Source organism: Nothobranchius furzeri, chromosome 2, assembly GCF_043380555.1.
Source record: "Nothobranchius furzeri strain GRZ-AD chromosome 2, NfurGRZ-RIMD1, whole genome shotgun sequence".
NCBI classification, from domain to species: Eukaryota; Metazoa; Chordata; class Actinopteri; order Cyprinodontiformes; family Nothobranchiidae; genus Nothobranchius; species Nothobranchius furzeri.
The window spans coordinates 101,020,769-101,043,874 of NC_091742.1; the positions used below are offsets into that span (position 1 = coordinate 101,020,769).

Sequence of the window (23,106 nt, forward strand, 5' to 3'; positions counted from 1 at the left end):
CACAACAGCACATTATTGTTTAGGCTCAAACTGAAACATTTCACTCACTTCTATTGTCCATAACGCACGGGAAACATGTTCATAATGAGCAAACGGCTCCACTCCTCTGTAGCACCAGACAGACATGTGTGTACTGCTGACTCGAGTGGTGAAATTAAAGGGTTCAGTCTCTATAGTGTTTGCCCACCAGAGGGCGCAGCAACTAGGCTGTCTTACAAATATAGAGCCTGGGTTCTGCCTATGGCACATACTCACTCTTGCTGCCCTACACTACAGCTTCCAGGTCATCATGACGGTGCTGGTTCTTAGTCTGCTTCCACCAGAGGCATGAAGTACAAGTCTATGCCTCTGGTAGGCTGGGGTTTTCTCTCATTACCAGGGCTTCACGAGTAGGGCTGCAACAAACGATTATTTGGATAATCGATGAATCGGATGGGGTCTCGACACGATTAATCGATTAATCGGATTACATGGGGACATTTTTAAAAACTGCTAGGGAAACGTTATTTCTCTCCTTCCTTCATTTTATTAAACACAACATTATTAGAAAACAGTTCAATAGCAGAAAAACAACATGCCACACCTAAATTGTCCTATAAGGTGTATAGACAGAGACCCTAAGCTACACCTATCTGTGACCTAAAATGCTTGGTCCAAGTTAAACAGCTTAAAGAGCAAGTCAACCCCTACCAGAGTCTTCATGTTTGACAAATGCAACACATGCTGTTGCCTGGCACAGTGGTACTCAACCTTTTTTCACTGATGTACCCCCGTGAAATATTTTTTTCAGCCAAGTACCCCTAATCAGCGCAAAAACATTTTTGGTTGTAAAAAACAAGACCTTAAATAGGTGCCTTCAGTGACTGATTTATTAAACTTTGAAACTGATAAACAAGTACAAAATTCAACCATTTGGGGAAAAAAAACTATTTTGAATATTTTAAATGTTAATACTCCATAATTAAATGTATTGGAAATATTTTTCATCACTAAAATGTGATTCTAATTAATTAATTGAAAACAGTCACCATAAAACTATTTAAAACCATAAGATTACCCATTGAAAAATCCATAAATGTGCAAAACACTGCACATTTTTGTAGTATCTCTTGAAATATTTGGAAAAAAAATATATATAACTAGAAATATAAAAAAAATATCAAATACAGGCCAAAGAAATGATTAAGCTAATTATAATTAAAGATTTGTGCACATAAAAAGCATATCAACATAAAGTGTTCTCTTTTGGGATCATAGTATATCTGTTCTCTAAAAGAAATCATCAACGTCATTTTAAACAACAATTGCTAAAAACAAATGTAAATCTCAAAATATATTTTTCTAAATCAAAAAGAAGACTGAAATCTTAACATTACTGCACTGATTGGAGTGTTTTTACAGACTTTTTAGTGAGACACTTGGGCTTGTGCTTCACTGAGGATCTTTTTCATCCTTGGTGGCAGGGAGGCAACTGCTGTGATCAAGCTCTGTTTAGACACAGTCTGCTTCTCTGATGTACCCCCTGGAGTTTCTTTACGTACCCCCAGGGGTACGCGTACCCCCATATGAGAAAGGCTGGCCTGGCAGACCGAGAGGGCGGAGCCGCTAACAAATACACACACACTCAGGCTCACAACAGCATTGTGACATCATAATGTACCAGTTTACATCATAGCATACTTCTTAGCCAATAGCGGTGGCAGATTTAAATTAAAATACAGTGCAGAGTTTTTACCTGACAACGGCACAACACTGCCAGTTTTAGGCAGAATATTTAAATTTTAACTAAGATGCACTGAAGTGCCAAATTATTGACGACACGTGTCTGCAGCACGATTAGACACTCGTTTATTTAGTTTATCAGCAAAAAAAAGTTTATTTGGGGGTGACTTGCTCTTTAAGGGCAATTCTCATCTGTTTATGTTTGATCTCATCTGTAGACATTTATTATAACTGGGGATGTCAAACAACTAATTTTTAAATGTAATTAAACATAGGCTGTGAATTAATCAAAATTAATCACTATTTCCAAAAATGACTGAAAAATACCAAATAAAACAAAAGTAAATGAATGCCATCCTCCTTGTGATGATGCCCTGGGCAACTGCCATAAAGTCACATCAAGAGATGCTGCTGATCATTCCAATAATCCCAAATAGACTCACATTAGGCCACATGAAAGCAACTGAACCCAAAAATATATTAACCAGTATATAACTGCACTCTCACACAACACGCCTGCAGCAACAGTTAGGACTCCTCCCTCCCTTTTAAAAGCGTTTTTGCTTCCGAGGACATTGTGGTTGTAAAACCACATGCTAGTAGTCTGGCCCCGGTGTGATCAACCAGTTTCTGCGGGAATGTGACGGCGGAACCGGTTCGAAGCAGTACGAGTGTGTCCCCCCCCCCCCCCCATTTATAATAGCGTTGTGTTTACGATTTTATAGACTTTTTTTACGAGCTTAGGGCATGTCTAGCCTGTGTAATAATCCGGGGCTTGGGTGAATCACTTTTGAAAAGTTTTTAACTTACCCGGACACCGAGCTCTCTCCTTCCTCGCTGATGATTCTGACATGCTTGCGTTTAAGATGCTGCATCATCACCGTAGTACTCCCGTGCCATGCTGAGTCTGACCTACAAACGTTGCAGGTAACGAATGTCTTCGCCTGATTTAACTGAAAATGCTCCCAAACTTAAGAAGTTCTTACTTTTTTGGGTATCGCTGCTTCTGCCATGTTCCTCTTCCAAACACCTGCCGGCTCTCCCTCGCGCTGATCTGACTTGCTCCGTCTGCGCCATGGTCTGCGCGCAACGGCGGGCGGGAAGGGGGGGGGCTTTTGGAAGAGTTGTGCAACACAACGAATCGATGACGCAATTCGTTGCCAATGCTTTTAGTAATCGATTTTCATCGAATGTATCGATTCGTTGTTTCAGCCCTAGAGTTCCTTCCTCTTACACCAGTGTCAAGCTGGCAGGTAACGACTCTGGCGTTGAGTCACACCTAAAGTAATTGTGTTTGGTCTGCTAGCACGCTCCAGCAGTATCACTGGTTAAGGGACTGCAATAGGAACCACTGTGGGAGGTCTTGTGGAAGGACCACCAGTGCTCAACAGGCGTGTGTGTGTGTGTGTGTGTGTGAGTGTGTGTGTGAGTGTGTGTGTGTGTGTGTGTGTGTCAAAGCACAAAGAGGACTCAAATGCAGAGCTCACACAGTTTTAATAAGCAGAAGGGATTCCTGGAGTACAACACAACTGAAAAGTCCAAATCTAACTGAATACACTTTTACCAAGTGTTTCTGAGAGCAGGTTCACATCACACAACGGGAGAAGACAAACTGGCAAAGGAAACTTGCAAAGACGCATAAATGGAGAAGCCAGGACCCAGGTGCAAAACATAAGGCAGATTAGTGAGGAGCCTCATGTTGTGAAGCTGCCTGTAATGAGACAGGAAGTGAATGCACAAAATAAAACAGGAAGTACCAGAAATACAATAAAACCAGAAACAAGACTGCAAAGCACTCAACCTGCAGAATCACCCATGACTGTGTGTGTGAGCGTGAGTTTTAGGTTCCACACAAATAATCAATGATGAACAAGAGTCTGCTTCTAGACCTGCAGAAAAGGGACACACAATACAACAGGAGAAAACTATCACTGTGTCAACTTGATGAAGAAATATAAAATCAACATTGTTTTACTGAACACGATAATAAATCAGTGCATTTAGTGCCAACCAAAGCCTTAAGACATGTGTTGAACGTGCCCAAATCCTGACTTATGAGAGCACCATGTGAGTACCTGTGTGTGTACACGCGCTTGTATATGTAAGATTTCTCTATAAGAGCGTCCAATAGAGTGTGAGGGGCCACAGATCTGCCCCTCAAAGATGCATAGGAGATGGAGGGAGCTCCAAGTCCCAGAGATCCAGGAGGTGCCCCAGAGCACAGGGACCCCAAGGAGACTGCGACCAGAAAAGCCACTGGCCCACTTGACATGCACAGAGGATTGCTCCGGGGGGCCACAACCAGCAGCCGGCAGAGTCCCGGGAGATATCAGCGGCAAGCCCACAGGCCCGCCTCCCACCGCCTAGCCGGCTGAACCCCGGACCCAGCGACCCAGGACCTATGGGCAACCACCCCCGCCAGGGACCCAGCAGAGCCCAGGGACCCAGATCCCACCAGGCAGCCACCGGGATTGATCAGGCGGAGGCCAAAAATCTTAAACTTCCTGACCTGGGAGCCACGAACACTCAAGGTTGGTTTATGCTTGATGCGTCCGCGAGGTCCGCACGGCTCCGCGCAGAAAAGTTGCGTCATTTTGCGTCATTTTAACAACCGCGCCTCCGCACGGCCCAAAATTTCAGTAACGCGCACCTAGGAAATTTTCTAACCACGCGGACAGTCGGATGCGGAAAAACATGGCGGACCGGCAAGAACTAGTATGGCAGAGGTTTGTAAATACAGACATTTGTATGATTCAGCTCTCAAAGATCACAGTGATCAACATGTTGTTAATAATTCTTGGAGAGAAATAGCTCGCACTGTCGGAAAAGACGAGGACGCTGGTGTTGGATGCATGCCGTAGAGCTCCATGCTGCCCCCTACAGTTTGGGAGAATATTGGCTCACCGCAGAGACAAGCTGCATGAACCATAAACGCTAAGAGTTGTGAAGCGCGTTCCATCCGTGAGCCGCATCACCAAGCGGAAAGTGAATGCGTCAAGCATAAACCAAGCTTCAGGCAGACCAATCAATCAATCAATCAATCAAAGCTTTATTTATAAAGCGCCTTCCGCAACCCTGTCAGGAAGCCCAAAGCGCTGAACATGGTACAGTTGTAAGTAATTATACTGAATAAATCAAAATAAAAGAAATTCAAATTACAAAATACAAAATACAAAATGGAAATAACAATATAGATGAAACATTCCGGTAAAATACAAATGTGTGAAACACAATTGGATTGAGTGGATGGATTGAGTGTACCAATGAAAACTGTGGAATGGATTCAACATAATAGAGGGCCATAATCAAACATGTTCTGGAAACGCCAAGCGGAGGAGGTGTGTTTTTAGGTGATTCTTAAAGACTGGCAGAGAAGGGGACAGCCTGATTGAGGGTGGCAACTGGTTCCAGAGTAACGGTGCTAGGACTGAGAAAGCCCGGTCCCCACGGGTACGACACCTAGACCGAGGGACAGCGAGCAGGCCTTGGTCAGAGGAGCGCAGAGCGCGTGATGGGGAATGTTTGTTCAGGAGTGTGGCAAGATAGGGGGGAGCACCACCCTGGAAGAAATGATAAACAAAGACGAGTATTTTGAATTGTGAGCGATAGGAAATCGGAAGCCAGTGCAGGGAGGCCAGAACTGGACTGATGTGGTCCCGTTTCCTGGTCCCAGTCAGGAACCTGGCAGCGCTGTTCTGCACAACCTGTAGGCGACGCAGTGTTGACTGACACAACCCTGCATAGAGAGAGTTGCAGTAATCAAGCCGAGAAATTACAAAGGCATGCAGTACCCGCTCCAGGTGGGCTCTCGACAGCATATGCTTGATTTTAGCAAGGCGTCTCAGGTGAAAGAAACTGGACCGGATCACAGAATTGATGTGAGCATCAAATTTAAGTCTTACATCAAGTTTCACCCCCAAACTGGTAACAACTGGTTTTGAGTATGGAGAAAGAGGGCCAAGATCAGCATAACGATCCACATTCCTGCTGTTGGGGTGAAAAACAATGAGCTCTGTCTTTCCCTCATTCAGATGTAGATAGTTGGACATTAGCCAAGACTTCACCTCATTAACACAGGAGACAAAGGACTGGATAGAGTGACCTTTCTCCTGACACAATGGAGAGTAAATCTGGCAATCGTCAGCATACAGATGGAATGATAGGCCATATTTACGAAAGATTGACCCCAGAGGTAGTAGATAAATGGCAAACAAAAGTGGACCAAGGATCGACCCCTGCGGGACCCCCCACCGGAGCCCCTCCCAAGAAGAAAAAACATCACCCAGTTTAACACAGAATGTCCTGTTTTGGAGATACGATCTAAACCAGTCCAGAGCTGACCCTTTGATCCCAACCCATCGTTCCAAGCGATCGAGTAGAATCGCGTGGTCAACTGTGTCGAAGGCTGCTGTCAGGTCTAATAACAGAAGCAGCACAGATGTTCCCTGATCTAGTGATAGATAGATGTCATTTAGGACCCTCAGTAGAGCAGACTCTGTGCTATGGCCAGACCTGAACCCTGATTGGAAAACCTCAAACAGATCAGAGTCAGCTAAATGTGAACCAGCTGCTGATAAACGACTTTCTCAAGCAGTTTAGATGTAAAGGGCAGGGTAGAGATAGGCCTGTAATTTTCGATCACAGAGACATCAGCACCAGGTTTCTTCAGGGTCGGCCGAATAACTGCTGCTTTCAAAGCAGCTGGGACCACGCCTGTGCTGAGGCTCCCATTGATAATCTGACCAAGTGAAGGGCCAAGGCACGGAAAGGCAGCCTTCCAGAGACGAGGCGGTAGAACATCAAGTGGAGAGCCAGATGGCTTCTGCCTCGCAACTAGCTTACTCAGCTCAGAGTATGAAACAGTACCAAGGCACCTTACTCCACACCAGGTGTGGCAGGGGGAGGGGAGACGAAGATGTATAGCATCAAAAGAAGTCCCAGGAGAAGGGAGGAGCCAAAGGTCCCACCTGACATATACAGTCATAAACAGACAGTCACACACTCGCTCCCTCATGCTCGCACATACACATACAGCCAAAGACTTACAAAAATGCATGCTGGACACCCACTCATGCTCCCCATACACACCCTATTCACTCTGGTCCCGGTACTGCTGCACATGGGGTACCATCATTACCGGTTCCCAGAGTTTGACCCTTTCTGCTGGGGTGCTGATGAGCAGGCTCCCCCACCCAACAATGAGCAAAGCAACCCACCACCCCAGACCCCAACCAGACTGCCAGATCTACCTCCTAGCCTCCAGCCTCGGGAAGCCAAGTGACAACAGAGGTGTGCTAAGACACCTAGTCTCCCTCCGCCTGCTCCATTATAGTGTTAGTGAGTGATGATGAGGTGTATTCCATGGCTGGGGTGAGTGGGCAGTGCGGGCATCGTCTGGCCTATGCTAGCTGATGCCACCGCACCACTCCACTTGCACCCACAGCCCTCAGTGTCTTAAGTGCAATTTAAAATTGGAAGTGGGCACCGGCACTCAGAGTGAGGCTGAAAAATCTCCCTACCAACTGCCGTTAAATGTGCTCACTCCCAAAGCCCTAAGTGTGTGTTTGCGTGGAATGTCGTTGGTGGAAGTGTTTAAGTTGCAAATAAAATTGGGGGGCAGGTTGCCACAGGAATGCAGAAATGGTGTCCATGCCTGCACCCCCTGACTTGTCCACCCTCCAAGGTCCTATGTGCATGTTTGTGTGATGATGTGAGGGAGCAAGAGGAGAGAAATGTGTGGGGGTGGGGAGGAATGGCTGGTTGGACTTAAGCTCTCCAGGGAGCCAGCTCCCCCACTGGCCCCAATAGGCTCTTCTGTTGCCAAAATGCCACCCAGGGCATGGAGACCCCAGCCCATCCTGCCAGGGCCCAAAGCAGCAGCATCACGGAGTCCAAGGGCACCAACCCAGCCCCACCCCAGCAGAATATCTACTCCCATCCCTGCATTTGTACAACTTCCAGACATAGGACATCCAGGTAAGGTTGGGTCCTCCCCCTCCTGGACATCCCCCACCCCTGTGATGGGACAGCAGAGGAGCCAAGGTCTACCTGAGACCCCTGAGCCCGAGCCAGGCACTGCCGCATGTTCTCGCCTTCTTCCCGGCCGCATACATGTCAGGACCCGACCCCCAAGGCCTCGCCCAGATCCCTACATGGGGCCGGCCACCCCCACACCCTGAGCCCCCACTCAGACCCACTCAGGGGCAATACAGCCGCCAGGCAGCAACCCATGTCCACCGCCAAGACCCCCAAGGGGCCCCACTCAAAACTGCCTGTAGTCCACCCCCCGAGGCAACCCAAGCACCTCCAGAGAGGGGCAGCAGCCCCCAAGTCACAGTCACCCCCAATGAACCCACCTCCAGGGAACGTCCGGATACTCCAAACTCAGACCCTCCACCCCATCACCCACATCATCCCGCAGGACAATAGCAATGGTCCCCCGTCATCGCTATGAGAGAGATTGACTTGAAGTGGAAGCAGAGGCTATATCAAGTGTAATATGATCTAACAAAAGATTTCTATACTGGTTAATGTAGAGAGTTTCTCTATTTTTCCAATTCAAGGGGATAGTTTTCTTAGTGATGCATATGGCAGTCAGAACCACGTGAACCAAAGATGTTTCAACTGGGACATTGTCCAGGTTTCCCAGTAAACAAAGAGAGGAGGAAGTTGGGATAGTTTTTGGGGAGTTTTATTATTTTTAACAAAGCCAATTGGTTCAAGTTTTCTTATTTGTGACTAATTTATCTTATGAGAAGGGCTGTGAGCTGAAGGTGGTGGCTGGTGGTCCATCTTCATGTGTATGCCGTGTCCAAGGATTCTTTCACTCCTGAATGCATGGTCACGAGTACTTGGGGTACCTTTTGATTAAGTTATATTTTCTTTATTGAGATTCAACCTCCCAGTCATCCACTGGTAAGCCTCGGCCTGGGTTTTAGTAGTTATTAGGTTTTTTTTTTGTCATTTTAATTACTTTTAGTAATTATTTAATTATTTCATTCAGGTCTTCTTTTTAATTATTATTTTTAACCCATTCACTGCCAATGACGACTAAAGTCGTCATTTGCATTTATTTACTGTGTGGGCATTGGAACGAGCCCCCACACCGTGAGAACAAACATCTCAGCTCTAAAGTCGATCTTCATCTGCGTACGTCACACATCACGTGATCAGGAAGCAGAAAATCCATGTGTTAGGAGATCGTTTTGGGCCGCTGCTGTAAGAAAAAGTGAGGCGCGAACTGGAAAAGCTTCTGCCGATCACAATTCAACGACGGATTATGAAAGAACGGATAACGCTTGAAACGCGTGGATTCTTCCTGATGTAAGAGGCGAGTCTCCGCTTTGTTTTGGTGTCGACATCATCCTAGTGCGCAACATTCTTTAACTCTTAAAAAACAGTAAAAACTGTGAGAAACACTGGCAGCGAAGGGCTTTACCGATCAGGAAACGCCTGGCAGCGAATGAGTTAATAACTGTAAAATAACTTTTTGAACCACATCTCCTGCCTTCCTAGTACAGTGGACTTGTGTGTTCTTTTAATGTCAATCTCATTGGGTTGTTTTACTTATTTCTAACTGTTCTTGCTTGAACAGTATAAAATATCTCATCATGCAACTATTATGTTTTTGTGTCTGTGTTTGTAGATGTTCAGCAAATGGTGCTGATTTATGAAGCAGCCAGCTCCTGAAGAACTGAGGCCTCTTTTGAACCAGAAGGACATGGAGCTCCTCAACATGAAGCAGGAAGAGGAGGAGCAGCTTGATGAGATTAAAACTGATGCCACCAACATTTCATTCTCTGCAGTTTCTCGTCAGGTTAAGGAAGAAGGAAGAGAAGTTCTGTTGTCACAGTTTGATCAGAACCAACCTAAAGACGGAGATCTTCCAACCAGCAGCACCACTGACCAGATGAAAGCAGAAAGTGGTAGAGTAGACTATGGAGGAGCAAAACGTACCAGGAATCTAGATCCGAAACTTTATAAAGATGATTCCAACTCTTCAGAGACTGAAGTCAGCCAAGATGAAGATGATGACCAGGATGGCAACAATTCTGACTGTCAGCTAAAGCCTTTTGCTTGTGAGCTCTGTGGGAAAAGATTTTCCCAAAAGGCACATCTGAACACTCACATGATAATCCACACAGGCCAGAAGCCTTTTGCCTGTGAGCTCTGTGGGAAAAGATTTTCCCTAAAGGGAGGCTTGAAGACACACATGGGAGTCCACACAGGACAGAAGCCTTTTGCTTGTGAGCTCTGTGGGAAAAGATTTTCCCGAAAGGAAAGCTTGAAGAGACACATGGGAGTCCACACAGGACAGAAGCCTTTTACTTGTGAGTTCTGTGGAAGAAGATTTTCCCAGAAGACACATCTAAACACTCACATGGGACTCCACACAGGACAGAAGCCTTTTGCCTGTGAGTTTTGTGGAAAAAGATTTTCCCAGAAGATGCGTCTAAACACTCACATGGGACTCCATACAGGACAGAAGCTTTTTGCCTGTGTGCTATGTGGAAAAGGATTTGCCCATGAGGGAAGCTTGAAGACACACATGAGAGTCCACGAAAGACAGAAGCATTTTGCTTGTGGACTCTGTGGACAAGGATTTAGTCACAAGTGCAATTTAAACAAACACATGAGAGTCCACACAGAACAGAAGTCTTTTGCTTGTGAGCTCTGTGGGAAAACATTTAGTGTGAAGTCAACTTTAACAAGACACAAGAGTATCCACACAGGACAGAAGCCTTTTGCCTGTGAGCTCTGTGGGAAAAGATTTTCCCAAAAGACACATCTGAACACTCACATGGGACGCCACACAGGGCAGAAGCCTTTTGCCTGTGAGCTATGTGGAAAAAGATTTGCCCATAAGGGAAGCCTGAAGAGTCACATTAGAGTCCACGAAAGACAGAAGCCATTTGCTTGTGAACTCTGTGGAAAAAGATTTGCCAAAAAGACACATCTGAACACTCACATGATAATCCACACAGGACAGAAGCCTTTTGCTTGTGAGCTCTGTGGAAAAAGATTTCCCCGGAAGGCAAGCCTGAAGAGACACATGGGAGTCCACGCAAGACAGAAGCCTTTTGCGGAGAAGGATTTAGTTACAAGTCCAATTTAAACAATCACATGAGAGGTCTACACAGAACAGAAGAATTTTGCTTGTGAGCTCTGTGGACAAAAAAATAAACATAGGTGTAATTTTGAAAGACACAAAAAAGTCCATACAGGACAAGATATATGTGCTTGTGAGCTCTGTGGAAAAAGATTTTCCCAAAAGGGAAGCCTGAAGAGTCACATTAGAGTCCACGAAAGACAGAAGCCATTTGCTTGTGAACTCTGTGGAAAAAGATTTGCCAAAAAGACACATCTGAACACTCACATGATAATCCACACAGGACAGAAGCCTTTTGCTTGTGAGCTCTGTGGAAAAAGATTTCCCCGGAAGGCAAGCCTGAAGAGACACATGAGAGTCCACGCAAGACAAGCCTTTTGCGGACAAGGATTTAGTCACGAGTCCAATTTAAACAATCACGGAGGTCTACACAGAACAGAAGTATTTTGCTTGTGAGCTCTGTGGACAAAGATTTGTTCGAACTAAACATTTAGACAGACACGAGTGTCCATACAGGACAGAAGCCTTTGCTTGTGAGCTCTGTGGACAGAGATTTAGTGTAAAATCAAGTTTAAACCATCACATGAGAGTCCACACAACACCCAAAGCATCAGCAGGAATGTGGATCGTTATGCTGATCTTGGCCCTCTTTCTCCGTACTCAAAACCAGTTGTTACCAGTTTGGGGGTGAAACTTGATGTAGGACTTAAATTTGATGCTCACATCAATTCTGTGATCCGGTCCAGTTTCTTTCACCTGAGACGCCTTGCTAAAATCAAGCATATGCTGTCGAGAGCCCACCTGGAGCGGGTACTGCATGCCTTTGTTATTTCTCGGCTTGACTACTGCAACTCTCTCTATGCAGGGTTGTGTCAGTCAACACTGGGTCGCCTACAGGTTGTGCAGAACAGCGCCGCCAGGTTCCTGACTGGGACCAGGAAACGGCACCACATCAGTCCGGTTCTGGCCTCCCTGCACTGGCTTCCGGTTTGCTATCGTTCACACTCAGACTCCTCGTCTTTGTTTTTAATTTCTTCCAGGGTGGTGGTCCCCCCTATCTGGCCACACTCCTGAACAAACATTCCCCATCACGCGCTCTGCGCTCCTCTGACCAAGGCCTGCTCGCTGTCCCTCGGTCTAGGTGTCGTACCCGTGGGGACCGGGCTTTCTCTGTCCTAGCACCGTCACTCTGGAACCAGTTGCCACCCTCAGTTAGGCTGTCCCCTTCTCTGCCAGTCTTTAAGAATCGCCTAAAAACACACCTCCTCCGCTTGGCGTTTCCAGAACATGTTTGATTTTGGCCCTCTTTAATGTTGAATCCATTCCACAGTTTTCATTGGTACACTCAATCCATCCACTCAATCCAAATGTGTTTCACACATTTGTCCTTTACCAGACTGTTTAATCTATCTTGTAATTTCCATTTTGTATTTTGTAATTTGAATTTCTTTTATTGTTGATTTATTCAATATATTTACTTACAACTGTACCATGTTCAGCGCTTTGGGCTTCCTGACAGGGTTGCGGAAGGCGCTTTATAAATAAAGCTTTGATTGATTGATTGATTGATTGATTGATCAGTTTAACTCCAATGATTATTATTGTAATTCTCACATCTTTAATGTTTAGTTTAGTTGTTTAGTCAGTAGTTTCAGGTTTGGTTGGTCAACACAATCCTCCCAGACCTCCTCCAAGTCAAACTGTCCCATATGAACGTCCCTGACCCAATTCTGACGGACAGGAAGCAGAAAATGAGGCTGGGGAAGAATGACTCTGACCTGCAGACCATCAGCACCAGTTCTCCTCAGGGCTGTGTTCTCTCCTCTCTGCTCTTCTTCCTGTACACCAACGGCTGCACTCCAACCACGAGTCTGTCAAGCTTATCACGTTTGCGGACAACCCCACCGTCATCGGGGATGAGTCTGCCTACAGAAGGAGGTGGAACGGCTGGTGTCCTGGTGCAGCCACAACAACCTGGTGCTACCCAGAAGACAGCCCCACTCCCCCCATAACCCTGTCTGACACTCCCATCACGATGGAGGACTCATGTCGCTTCCTGGGCACCACCACCTAACCCTGTCAGTACAGTCGATGAGGCACTTCTACACCGCAGTCATCGAGTCCATCCTCACCTCCTCCATCACCGTGTGGTATGCTGGAGCTACCATCAGGGACAAGAAGAAGCTGCAGCGTGTTGTACGCTCTGCTGAGAAGGTCATTGGCTGCCTTCTCCCCTCCATACAGGACCTGCACACCTCCAGGTCATTAAGGCGTGTAGATCGAATAACAGCGGACCCGTCTCACCCTGGACACAGTCTCTTCGACTTGCTCCCATCTGGCAGGAGGTTCTGAGACATTTGGATCGGAACCTGTCGCCACAAAAACAGTTTCTTCCGCTCTGCGGTCGGACTCATGAATGACAGCCGTAGACCTGCCCACTCCAGCTGCTTGGTTGACTAGGGCTGCCACAAACGACCATTTTAATAGTCAGCTAATCACCAGTTTTGTTGACGATTAGTCGACTAATCGTGTCATTCATAAAAGTATAGCTTATTGCACCAGGATGCTCTGATATACCATCATTAGCTTCTAGTCTGAAGTGTGATCAGCAGTGTGACATCTAATAATGCAGACATGATGATGACTTACCAAACAACTTTTAATGAATCACTTGCAAGATCCTCTGTGTGTAATCCAGTCACCGGATGGTTCTCCACAGCCCAAAATAATGAAGTAAAACTAGGCAATAGGAAGGCCGAAGAACTCAATATGACTAAATATTTAATAGGTGCGAGCCCAAAGAAAGACTAAGTTTCGACTTTCTCTTGGCTTATTTTTCACTTCAAATGAAATTTGTCACCTGTTAATACAAATGCTGCAGTCAGATGGAGGTAGGCACCTAAAACCAACAATGACTTGTGTTCTCCAGAGGCATGGTGGCAAGGTTGAAGCGCTTCATCTTCCAGTCTTAACTCAGGAAATAGCAGGAGACACCAAGGCACGCCTCTGTAGCACGGCTGTAACACGTCAGCAGTCAGGGACCATCGACAGCTCTGAGGGTTTAGCGTAAAGATAAAAGATATTAATCTTAGTTTATTTACCAGATTTCTTGATTACTCGGTCAGCAGCCTTTTTATTTGAACTTAAACTGTATTATATTCTAATGTTTATTCTATCTGTGTTAAATGGAGAGACACACGCACACACCTTTTAAGGTTGTTCCATATCATGGTGGTGAAGTGGGATCAGCCTGGTAGGTAGTTGTCGTGGTGTCTCTGGTAGAACTGCTCTCTGACACCTTGATCACCAACCATGGACAGAAGTCTCTTGACCAACATGCTCTCAATGGCCTCGGTCAGGACGTTGGCTCGCTCACCTCTGTCAGTGCGCCCCAGGGCAGCTGTGGCTACATCGTAGATCATCCCCACCATCGTGTGAATGACTGATGGTGTTGTGAAGCGCCTTGGGGGGTTCCAGGAGTCTAGAAGGCGCTATCAAATACAGGCTATTTACCAGTTTTGCTAAGGTGTGCACGTAACAAACTCGTCCACTGAAGAGGGGCACTTTTATTAACACCGGAACGTAGCGGGATGAAATAAATCATTAGCGTTCGTAATTAGAGCAAAAATACGTGACCCACAAACGTGTTCTGAAGTTAATAAAATCGCCACCGCTAATGGTGTTGCTACAGCTATGTTAGCAGATAAGACGTAAACTTACAGAGGCGACTCTGTCTTCTCCGCCATGACGCACTTCCTCTTAAGGTGCTCGTGCATCGCCGATGTGCTCCCGTGAAAGGAGATGTTGCACTCTGCCTGCCTTTCTTTTGTCTTTGTAAAACAGCTCTTGAACTGTTGAGCGGCGTTGCCGACTCACCGTGTTTTCTTTCTCCGGTGGCTGATCTGGATGGTCACCACTGCGCATGCGCCTCCGAGCTAAAGCGGCGGCTGAGCAGAGAGGCAGGAAGCAACCCCAGTAGGCGAGATTAAAGATGTGTATGAAATAAACGACTATTTTGTTTGTTGGCGTCATCATGGCGAGTCGCCTAATCGTGGCAGCCCTACATGACCCCAGTGTGTTTGCACCTGAACTGACCCGCTCTGCTTCTTTAATTATTGATTCCCTATATTATCATTTCATTGTGTTTATTCTAGTTTTGCTCTTTTTTTTCTTGCACCAGGTACCGCAGCAGTTTGCTATAGTTCTTCTCAGTAAAACCCGTCTGATTTGTGAATGAATCAGTGTAAAAAGTTAGCTTTGCTGTTGCAGCAAATTATTAAAGTTCACTTTGTTTTTAGCAGAGAGGCCTTTCTGCGTAGGCTGCTGCCTCCGCACCGTCACTCCAGATAAACGGCTGGAAATGTTTAACTTAAACAAACGTTGGTTTTGAGATATGGTTGAAATGTTTGAATTAAAGTTTGAATATGGAACACGGACACTCTGGCAACATCTAGTGTTTAGAGGTGGTAACTGCAACACAAGAAGTAATTTTCCAGCTGCCGGGGTGTTGGTTCACTGCTGACACACCACACAGCCAGCACCATGTCCGGTGACCAATCGTACAGGGTAAGGTCTCATTTCTAATAAGTTTATTTTACAACCGTATTCACCGTTAGAACATCTTCTGGGCTCAGAATCAGTCCGCCTTTTTACACAGTCGCAGCCTCGCCGAGCTGGCCTAGAGCAACAGTGCCCTCTTGTGGCTGGTAGATGTATAAACCCAATGTTGTGCCCAACAAAATAAAAATTAGATACATTTTTTTAAATATAACTTAAATGAAAAACTACGTTCATTCTGCACACCTCTAAACACCCGTGGAGGCTTTTGTTTAAAAATAGCTTTTTATTTCTAATGTTCCATATTCCTCCTTTAATGAACATAAGAAGAATAATTTGGGGATTTGCAAGGGTACTGTTACATAAATGTTTGGTATTTGGAGAAGAAAGGGTTGAAAACGAAAGGTTTGTTTGCCACTGAAGTTTTTAATAAATGTCTTTTTTCAGAGTTCAGCAGTGGCGGTTCTACATCGAATTACTCCCCGGGCGAGGCCCCCTTTGAGCGCCCCCCCCCCCCCCCCCCCCACACCACCACCACCACCACCACCACACCACCCCACCTGCATGAACACACGCATGTTTTCTACAAACAGGCATGTTTTATTAGAACGACTATTGAACATTCATTTTTCTAAGTTGCACATATTTACATTAATTACTATGAAGTTGTCAGAATGTAAAGCACTATACATTATATACTGTATCAAAATATATAGAATCAAATATACAAAAACAAACAATAACTAAATATTAAGAATATATGAACATAATAGATAATAAATATTCTAAATAGCAAAAATATTTCACACGTAACAAACTAAAGGTAATCACTACAGCATTGCACTTAGAATAGAAAACACAAACTAAAATTAAAACCTAACCTTGATGCAAAGTCATCAATAATGTCATCACATGAAATCTGCTCCCCTACTGAGTGATTGGTACTAATCAGAGCCAGGTTAGTGAGCCGCCCCTGAAACATAGATGACCTCAGGTATGACTTGATCAAGTTTTGAAAAGCTCCTCTCAGCTTGAGCCACAGTGACTGACAGAGCAGTCCAAAAGTTGGGGTAGATCTCCAATAGATCTCATGATCCATAATATTTTACAATTGCCTCTGAAATTGTAATTTAAACTGACATAAAAAACTGTAGACTACCAAAAATACCTACTTTTACAGAACAAATCATGTAAAAAATAATCAGTGCAGCCATCTGCAATAAATAAACAGGATAGTTAGTGGTGACTGGGGTGTTTTCTTCTGCTTGAAGAGTTGTTTTATTTATTATTATGTGAACATGATCAACATGTGTTTGTTGTTGTTCAGGCAGGCCACAAGCTGCAGTGAGCATTTAACAAATCCTAGTTTGAACCAGTAAAAAACGATTCGAGGACTTTTTTCAAACCATTTGAATATTTGTTTAAATATTTCAGCCCTATTAGCTCTGTTAGCAAGTAGTTGACCGCATTTAACCGTTAAAATCCCAGTTAACTGGTTCAAAAAATTGAAAACATGCATCATGAGAGCTACATACCTTTATCTTTCTGCTCTTTTTTCTTTTTTTCCCCCTGAATCGGGCACCTGGTGGTTTTAGCCTTTTTATGTTCATCTCTTCTGTTTGGCTCCTGACTCAGTAAGTTTCCTTTAGTCAGGACTAATCAATTTGACCTTGATGGGGGGTGACCACAAAATCGTTTTGTTTTTCCTTTTTTTATTCGGCCATTTCACACAATTCAGAGAAACCTGAAAGAATGATAGGCCTGTGTTTATGATATTATGAATGAAATATGGAAGAACGTTAAGATGTGATTGACTTTAGCCATGTTAATACAGTTGATTCAGCCCCTGCACGCTCATTCATTTGGGAAAGACGCAGAGGTGAATTCCCCCGCCGCACCCCTCCCCTTCCTGTTCTTCATAGACACACGGAGCACGTGAACGTTCTCAGTCAGCAGGAGCGCCTGCAGCTGCAGGGGGCGCCAACTTGCTGTTTCCAATCCAGACACTGTCATAAGACAGATAATAGAAAACCTCGGTGCGGCGCAGATTTCCTTTTTTTTTTTTTACTCCGCGCTTGTGCGCCCCTTTTGTGTCATGAAAAAATGCCGCCCCGGGCAACTGCCCTGTCTGCCCGTGCCTAAAACCGCTACTGGAGTTCAGTGTTGGCTAGCTCAGCTGTTTTGGGAGTTTGAACCTAATTGCAGAAGTTTTAAACAATATTTATTCAGCAGCAGCTGCTGCTGCTTATCAGTCACCCTCTCATTAGCTGTCCTGCCTGAGGATTTATTTTAACCTCATTAACATTATTTTACTTAAGGTTTGGCTTTTATTAAGCTCAAGTAATTAGTGAGTGAGGGACCTAGCTTAAGATGTGTTTAAATGGGATTAGGTGGATGAGCAGTAGGAGGGACTGCCCCGCCTACTGCAACACCTGAAAGCTCTCAAAAGGCTGAATGTGCCTAAATAAATGTAAGCTAACACAGACTAGACTGTGTGTTCACTCCGACTCGTACGAGCCTACGTAAATCCATGGTGGAAGGTTCTCTCCACGGGCTGGACAGGAAGTAACTTTGGGTTTAGTTGTGGTTCGAGGCCACAGAGAGTGCCTTAGTCAATCATGTTGACCATTCCCCAAAAGTAAAACGTACATCTTACTATTAAAAAGTCATTAAATCTTAATGCTGAACCACATCTCACTTTCTGACTGGACTCAGTGGTTCTATGTGTAACTGGACCACATCCATCCTGCCTTCGGAGCCGTAAACTTTACCCCGAACCCACGGAGGGAGCCCTCGGCACAGAAGGACTAATGACACCCGCATGCAGCAGTCTGAACTCCTCAAACATGATTTTACCCACCTTTGTAATCTTTTAAAAAACACAACTGTGTCTTTTTATCTCTGGCCCAATCCCCACCGTTGACAGAGGAATCGAACGTTTTAGCCGGCTTTTATCTCTGAACAATTGGCTTTCCTCTGTCACCGTGCAGCACGACATAGCTTTTATTGACAATTTGAACGTTTTCTGGGGGAGGAGGCATCTGTTTGGGCCTCCTCCATTTAAATAGACAAGAAACTCGCACACCTTTAATGAGCCTGGCCTGTCCATGACCACCTTTGTCCAACACACCGTCCCCCCCCCACCCAGGCACCTATGAACCCAGCTCCGTTTTTAACAGTAACTCACATATCGGACTTGGGCCTTTTCAAACCACTCACATACCTGTCATCAGCAGAGAGCGATCACACAAACATAAAACTAGCCGATCCCACCTTAATCATCTCAAGCAGTTGTCCAGAGTCTCACATTCAATAAGTCATACAGTTCCTTCATCCCCAGCCACTGTTAGCATGGCTCTTTAAAAGTTCGCTCTCTGCTGAACAAAACTTTTATCATAAACGACCTGATTTTAGACAATAATCTTCAAGTTTTATTTTTAACAGAGACCTGGTTGAGTTCGGATGCTCCTGTTGCTCTCACAGAGGCCTCCCCACCAAACTAACTTTATTCTACCAGGAATGGGAAAAAGGGAGGTGGAAGCGCTTTTATGTGTTCTTCTACCTTTTCTGCAAAACCTGTTGTAATTCATAATGTTAACACTTTGAATATAGAGCAGCTGTTTTAAACATTCTTCAGATTTTATGTGCCTTTTATAGGCCTCCGAAGCACAGCGCACTTTTTATTCAAGAATTTGCTGAGTTTATCATTTCTGCACAACTCCTTCGATAGGATTACTTTAGCTGGCTATTTTAATCTACATGTAGATAACCTTTTAGACCCTTTAGCCACAGAATTTTTAAACATCTTGAACTATATGGATTTTATTCAACATGTCGCACAGCCGACTCCCTGGACTTGGTCATCACGTATGGCCTGTCCACCGGTGAGTCCTCTGTCGTGGATTTAGCGATCTCCGATCATTTCTGTGTGTTTTTTTTAACAGCACCAGTATAATTATGCAGGAGACCTCTGTGAGAACTGTAATGAAACGCCATCTAACCCCTGAAGTGGCTGCTGGTTTTCTAGGAGCTTTTAAAAAGATCCCTCCTAATAATTCAACTGCCCCCTGTGATCTTATTCTCGACGATTTTAACAGTGGACTTAAATCTGCTCTGGACTTGCTTGCCCCATCCAAAATCAACAAACTACAGTCAAAACATGCATCTCCTTGGAGAAATGAATATCTGAAGCAGCTAAAGAGAACTTGCAGGGTGGCAGAGAGGAGGTGGAGGAAAAACAAGATCACAATAAATAAGCAAACATATAATGAATGAACAGTTGACATTATACTACAAAGCAGTTAGAGACTCCAGGAACAATTACTTCTTGAAAATCATTACAGAAAACAGAAATAATTCTAAAGTACTTTTCTCCACAATTGCTAATATTTTAAATAGTGATTCTAATTCTTCCCGGTCAACCCCGTCAGACCCTCTTTGCGAGGAGTTTGCAGCCCACTTCAGAGGGAAGGTAGACACCATCAGATGTCACATTTTATCCTCCCAAAGCCTAACTGCTTCAGATCAGTCTGAGAGAGTGTGTCTACCTGAGGAAACTGTAGCGTGGCTAACTACATACTAGGATTTAACACTGTTTGCTTCAGTTTGGTTAGATCCTGAGAAAAGATCGGACATTAGCATATGGACTTATATTATGCACAAATATCTAGGATATTAATGCAATCGTTCATACACCAACTGTCTTGGTCTGTATTTTAATCCAAAGATTAATGTTTAATTTAAGATAATTAAATTTAATAGCAAAAGTTTATTTACTGAATCAGAAGTTAAAGTAATCTTTGCTAATTCAAAAACAAATATATACACCGTTCTGTGTTTCATTTCAAAGAAGAGTCAGGTTTTTAAAAGTGAAGATTTATTACTAACACTTTTAAAAATGACAATTTGAAACAGCGTGATATTAAAACTTGTTACTAAACAAACCTGTGTCTGGATGGAAAGCTAAGGTGGAATGCGAGGTTTGAATGTGTGAATGATTCTCAGCAGGTTTCTTTCAGAGAGAGAAGCGCGTTCTGGGTGGGAAACGTTGTTTTGCAGCTAACCCAGTTGTTTCTTAGAGAGAACAGCATCGGACACAATCTGTGTGCTACCTCACCCCTCAGACCACCCTCCGTGAGGATCCGGAGGTCAAAGGAGGATGTTGTCAGCCTCAGGGTACTCGGTCCGGTAGAGAAGACCCGAGTGGAACCGACTCTCTGGTCCAGAGTTGTCGCAGGGTACACAGTGTTGAGCTCGCGTCTGGTTTAACTCTGAAGGAGTTTTTGCGTCAACTGGTTACAGGTGCGTTTATTCGAAGCAATTCTATCGGCGTGACAGAATGCTTAGTAGAGACTTGGGCGGCCGTCCCTCGTCCTCTGGTGGGTTCAAGAACTGAACTTACAGCTGCAGAAAATTGGTTTTAACAGAACCTCAGAACACGCCCTCTCAGCGTAAGAAAGCTTGTTGTTATGGAGTAAAGACATGTGAGGTGGTTACCTTTACCCTGGATTCTCCTCTGTGTGAGGTGGTTAACGTGCAAGTGACCTTCTGGTTTACTGAACACACGTCACTGATTATCATAATAATTATTATTATTACACAAAGCATAATAAGTTATTTCAGTAATTTAAAGGCAGGGTCCGTAAGATGACACCGTCAGGGTGAGGAGGAGGAGATTTCGAACGGCTGTTGCTCACTCCCCCGCCCTTCCTGAAAGAGCCGAAAGCCACGCCTCCCAATGTGCACGCGCAGGAAAAGCCGAGTCACCACCAGAGCATTGCTTCTTCGTAATAGAGCTGAGCTAGTGTTAGCAATGGAGATATCTGAGGTAAGAAAGTTGTTTCTAACCAGCACATTAAACACTTATTCTTTATAAAATGCCTTTTGAAAACAGTATATATATATATATATATATATATATATATATATATATATATATATATATATATATATATATATATATAAAATTCCAGTAACAGTTGACAATCTATATTGTACATAAAATTAATCCTATCAAACTGTTAGCATTTATTACGAGTAATTAGCTTATTTTTAATTGCTTTGCCATTCAAGATGGGATGAATATATCAAAGCATATAAATAATTTATGTGGAAATCATGAATAAACACTGCATTCTGTGTAGTCCTCCTATAATCATGGTTGTTTTCATAGGGTTTATGTAGAGGCCGTGGTGCATCCAGAGGCCGAAGAAGTGCGAGACACTCAGCTGTGGACCTTGGAGTTGAAGATATCACTCGAGTTCGGAATCTTCGATCCGAGCGAATAGACTTTGAACGTGTAAGCATAACAAAATTACACTAAATTATCCTAAAAACTGTTGCTGTAGCATCTCTTTCCACTTTTGTAGCAACACATACAGAACCTGAACCCTCAGCAGGCTATTGACGTCCTTACCATGGTGCTGGACAGAGACCTTGGTGTTCTCTTTGATGTACTTGCCCTCTCTGGTCCACCTGCCACAACACCTCCAACATCCAATCAACCTTCATGGTGTGTATGCTGCCACTGCAGAGATATACTAACTGATTTGGAAAAGAAATGCTGCCAACAGCCTCCCCAGACATGTATTTCAACTGTAACACACATGGAGGAGTTTATTCTGCAAAATGGTGTTCTTCGCCTGGCCAGAACATTGTGGAATGAGTTTCGAGCGGTTTATGATGACCCGGACCCTGGTGAGGACAACAGACAGTTCCACCATGCAGCTTACAGACAATTTGTAGCATGGCAGCATGGAAAACTTGGTGGAGGGCGCAGAGTAGTAATCCCAAGCTGTGTTGTCTGGAGGATAAGGGGAAAATTCCCTGACCCCAATGGTAACTACACTGGTTTTATTCCAAGATGATTGTAAATAATTGTATATATTTGATATTTTACATCAGTTTGTTTTTTATATATTTTTGTTTGATGCTCTACTAAAGTGTTCTAAAGCATAACTCTGTGTTGCATTTGTAAAAATACCATAAATGTTAAACTCCTGCACAACAACAAAAACTTAAGTCTAACTCCAGCATTTTACATACATTTTTAAATTATTAGTCCTCATTTCCCCAAAATATATCTTTATTTTCAAAAAAAAAAAAAATAGGAAACAAAAATAAAGAAGGTTTTGGGTTTTCTCTTGCCTCCCCCAACACCTATGTCTGTGGCAAAGTCTTACCTGTAAATAAAAAATAAACTCAATTACCAATGGACTATTGTGTGGAAGATGTAAGGCAGATAATGTTTTATTTTACCATCACCGCAAGTCTGTAGGTGTTGTAGAAGTTCCTCTGTTGATGGTGCAGGAACTCCGTACAGCAAACCGTAACGCCTTGGATCCTCAGGCCTTAGCTTGTAGCGTGGAGGAAGACCTTTCTTGCTTGTCAAACGTTGGTTGACGATCATGGTTTGGATCTCTGGGATGTAGGAGTAGTCTTTGGCCACCTTCTCAGAATACAGCCTCCAGCATCTTGATTTTGTGTTGAATATTTTATGGTATCTGAAATGACACATGCCATAACTTGTAGTGTCCAACAAATGAGCTGAAAAAGTGTTTTAAATTAAAAGTAAATAAGGTAAGCCCCACCTGGAGGCGCTATTATTGAAAACGTGGGGTTTCTGTTATTCTACAGTTGGCCTCTTGACAGCATGTTGTTAAACCGATATGTAGCAGTTAGGAGCGTTGTGGTTGTTCATCTGAGGAAGTTGTTAATAA

The 23,106-nt window shown here is 44.1% G+C and overlaps 3 protein-coding genes across 5 annotated transcripts in view; all 3 read left to right on the forward strand.

Annotated features, from left to right (window-relative positions):
- The window catches only part of LOC107372772 (gastrula zinc finger protein XlCGF57.1), a 28,572-nt gene extending 16,180 nt beyond the window's left edge, over positions 1-12,392 (forward strand). For all 3 annotated transcript variants that reach the window (XM_054735170.2, XM_054735169.2, XM_054735173.2), the window contains one exon: positions 9,368-12,392. In XM_054735170.2, the coding sequence (XP_054591145.2) occupies positions 9,392-10,837 (1,446 nt within the window). In that variant the 5' untranslated portion in view covers positions 9,368-9,391 and the 3' untranslated portion in view covers positions 10,838-12,392. The remainder of the gene's footprint in view (positions 1-9,367) is intronic.
- Positions 1-23,106, forward strand: part of LOC107373915 (zinc finger protein 678-like) — a 154,915-nt gene that overhangs the window by 74,630 nt on the left and 57,179 nt on the right. The gene's annotated exons all lie outside the window — the stretch shown is intronic.
- LOC107373035 (gastrula zinc finger protein XlCGF8.2DB) overlaps positions 1-23,106 on the forward strand; it is a 74,394-nt gene that overhangs the window by 12,897 nt on the left and 38,391 nt on the right. The gene's annotated exons all lie outside the window — the stretch shown is intronic.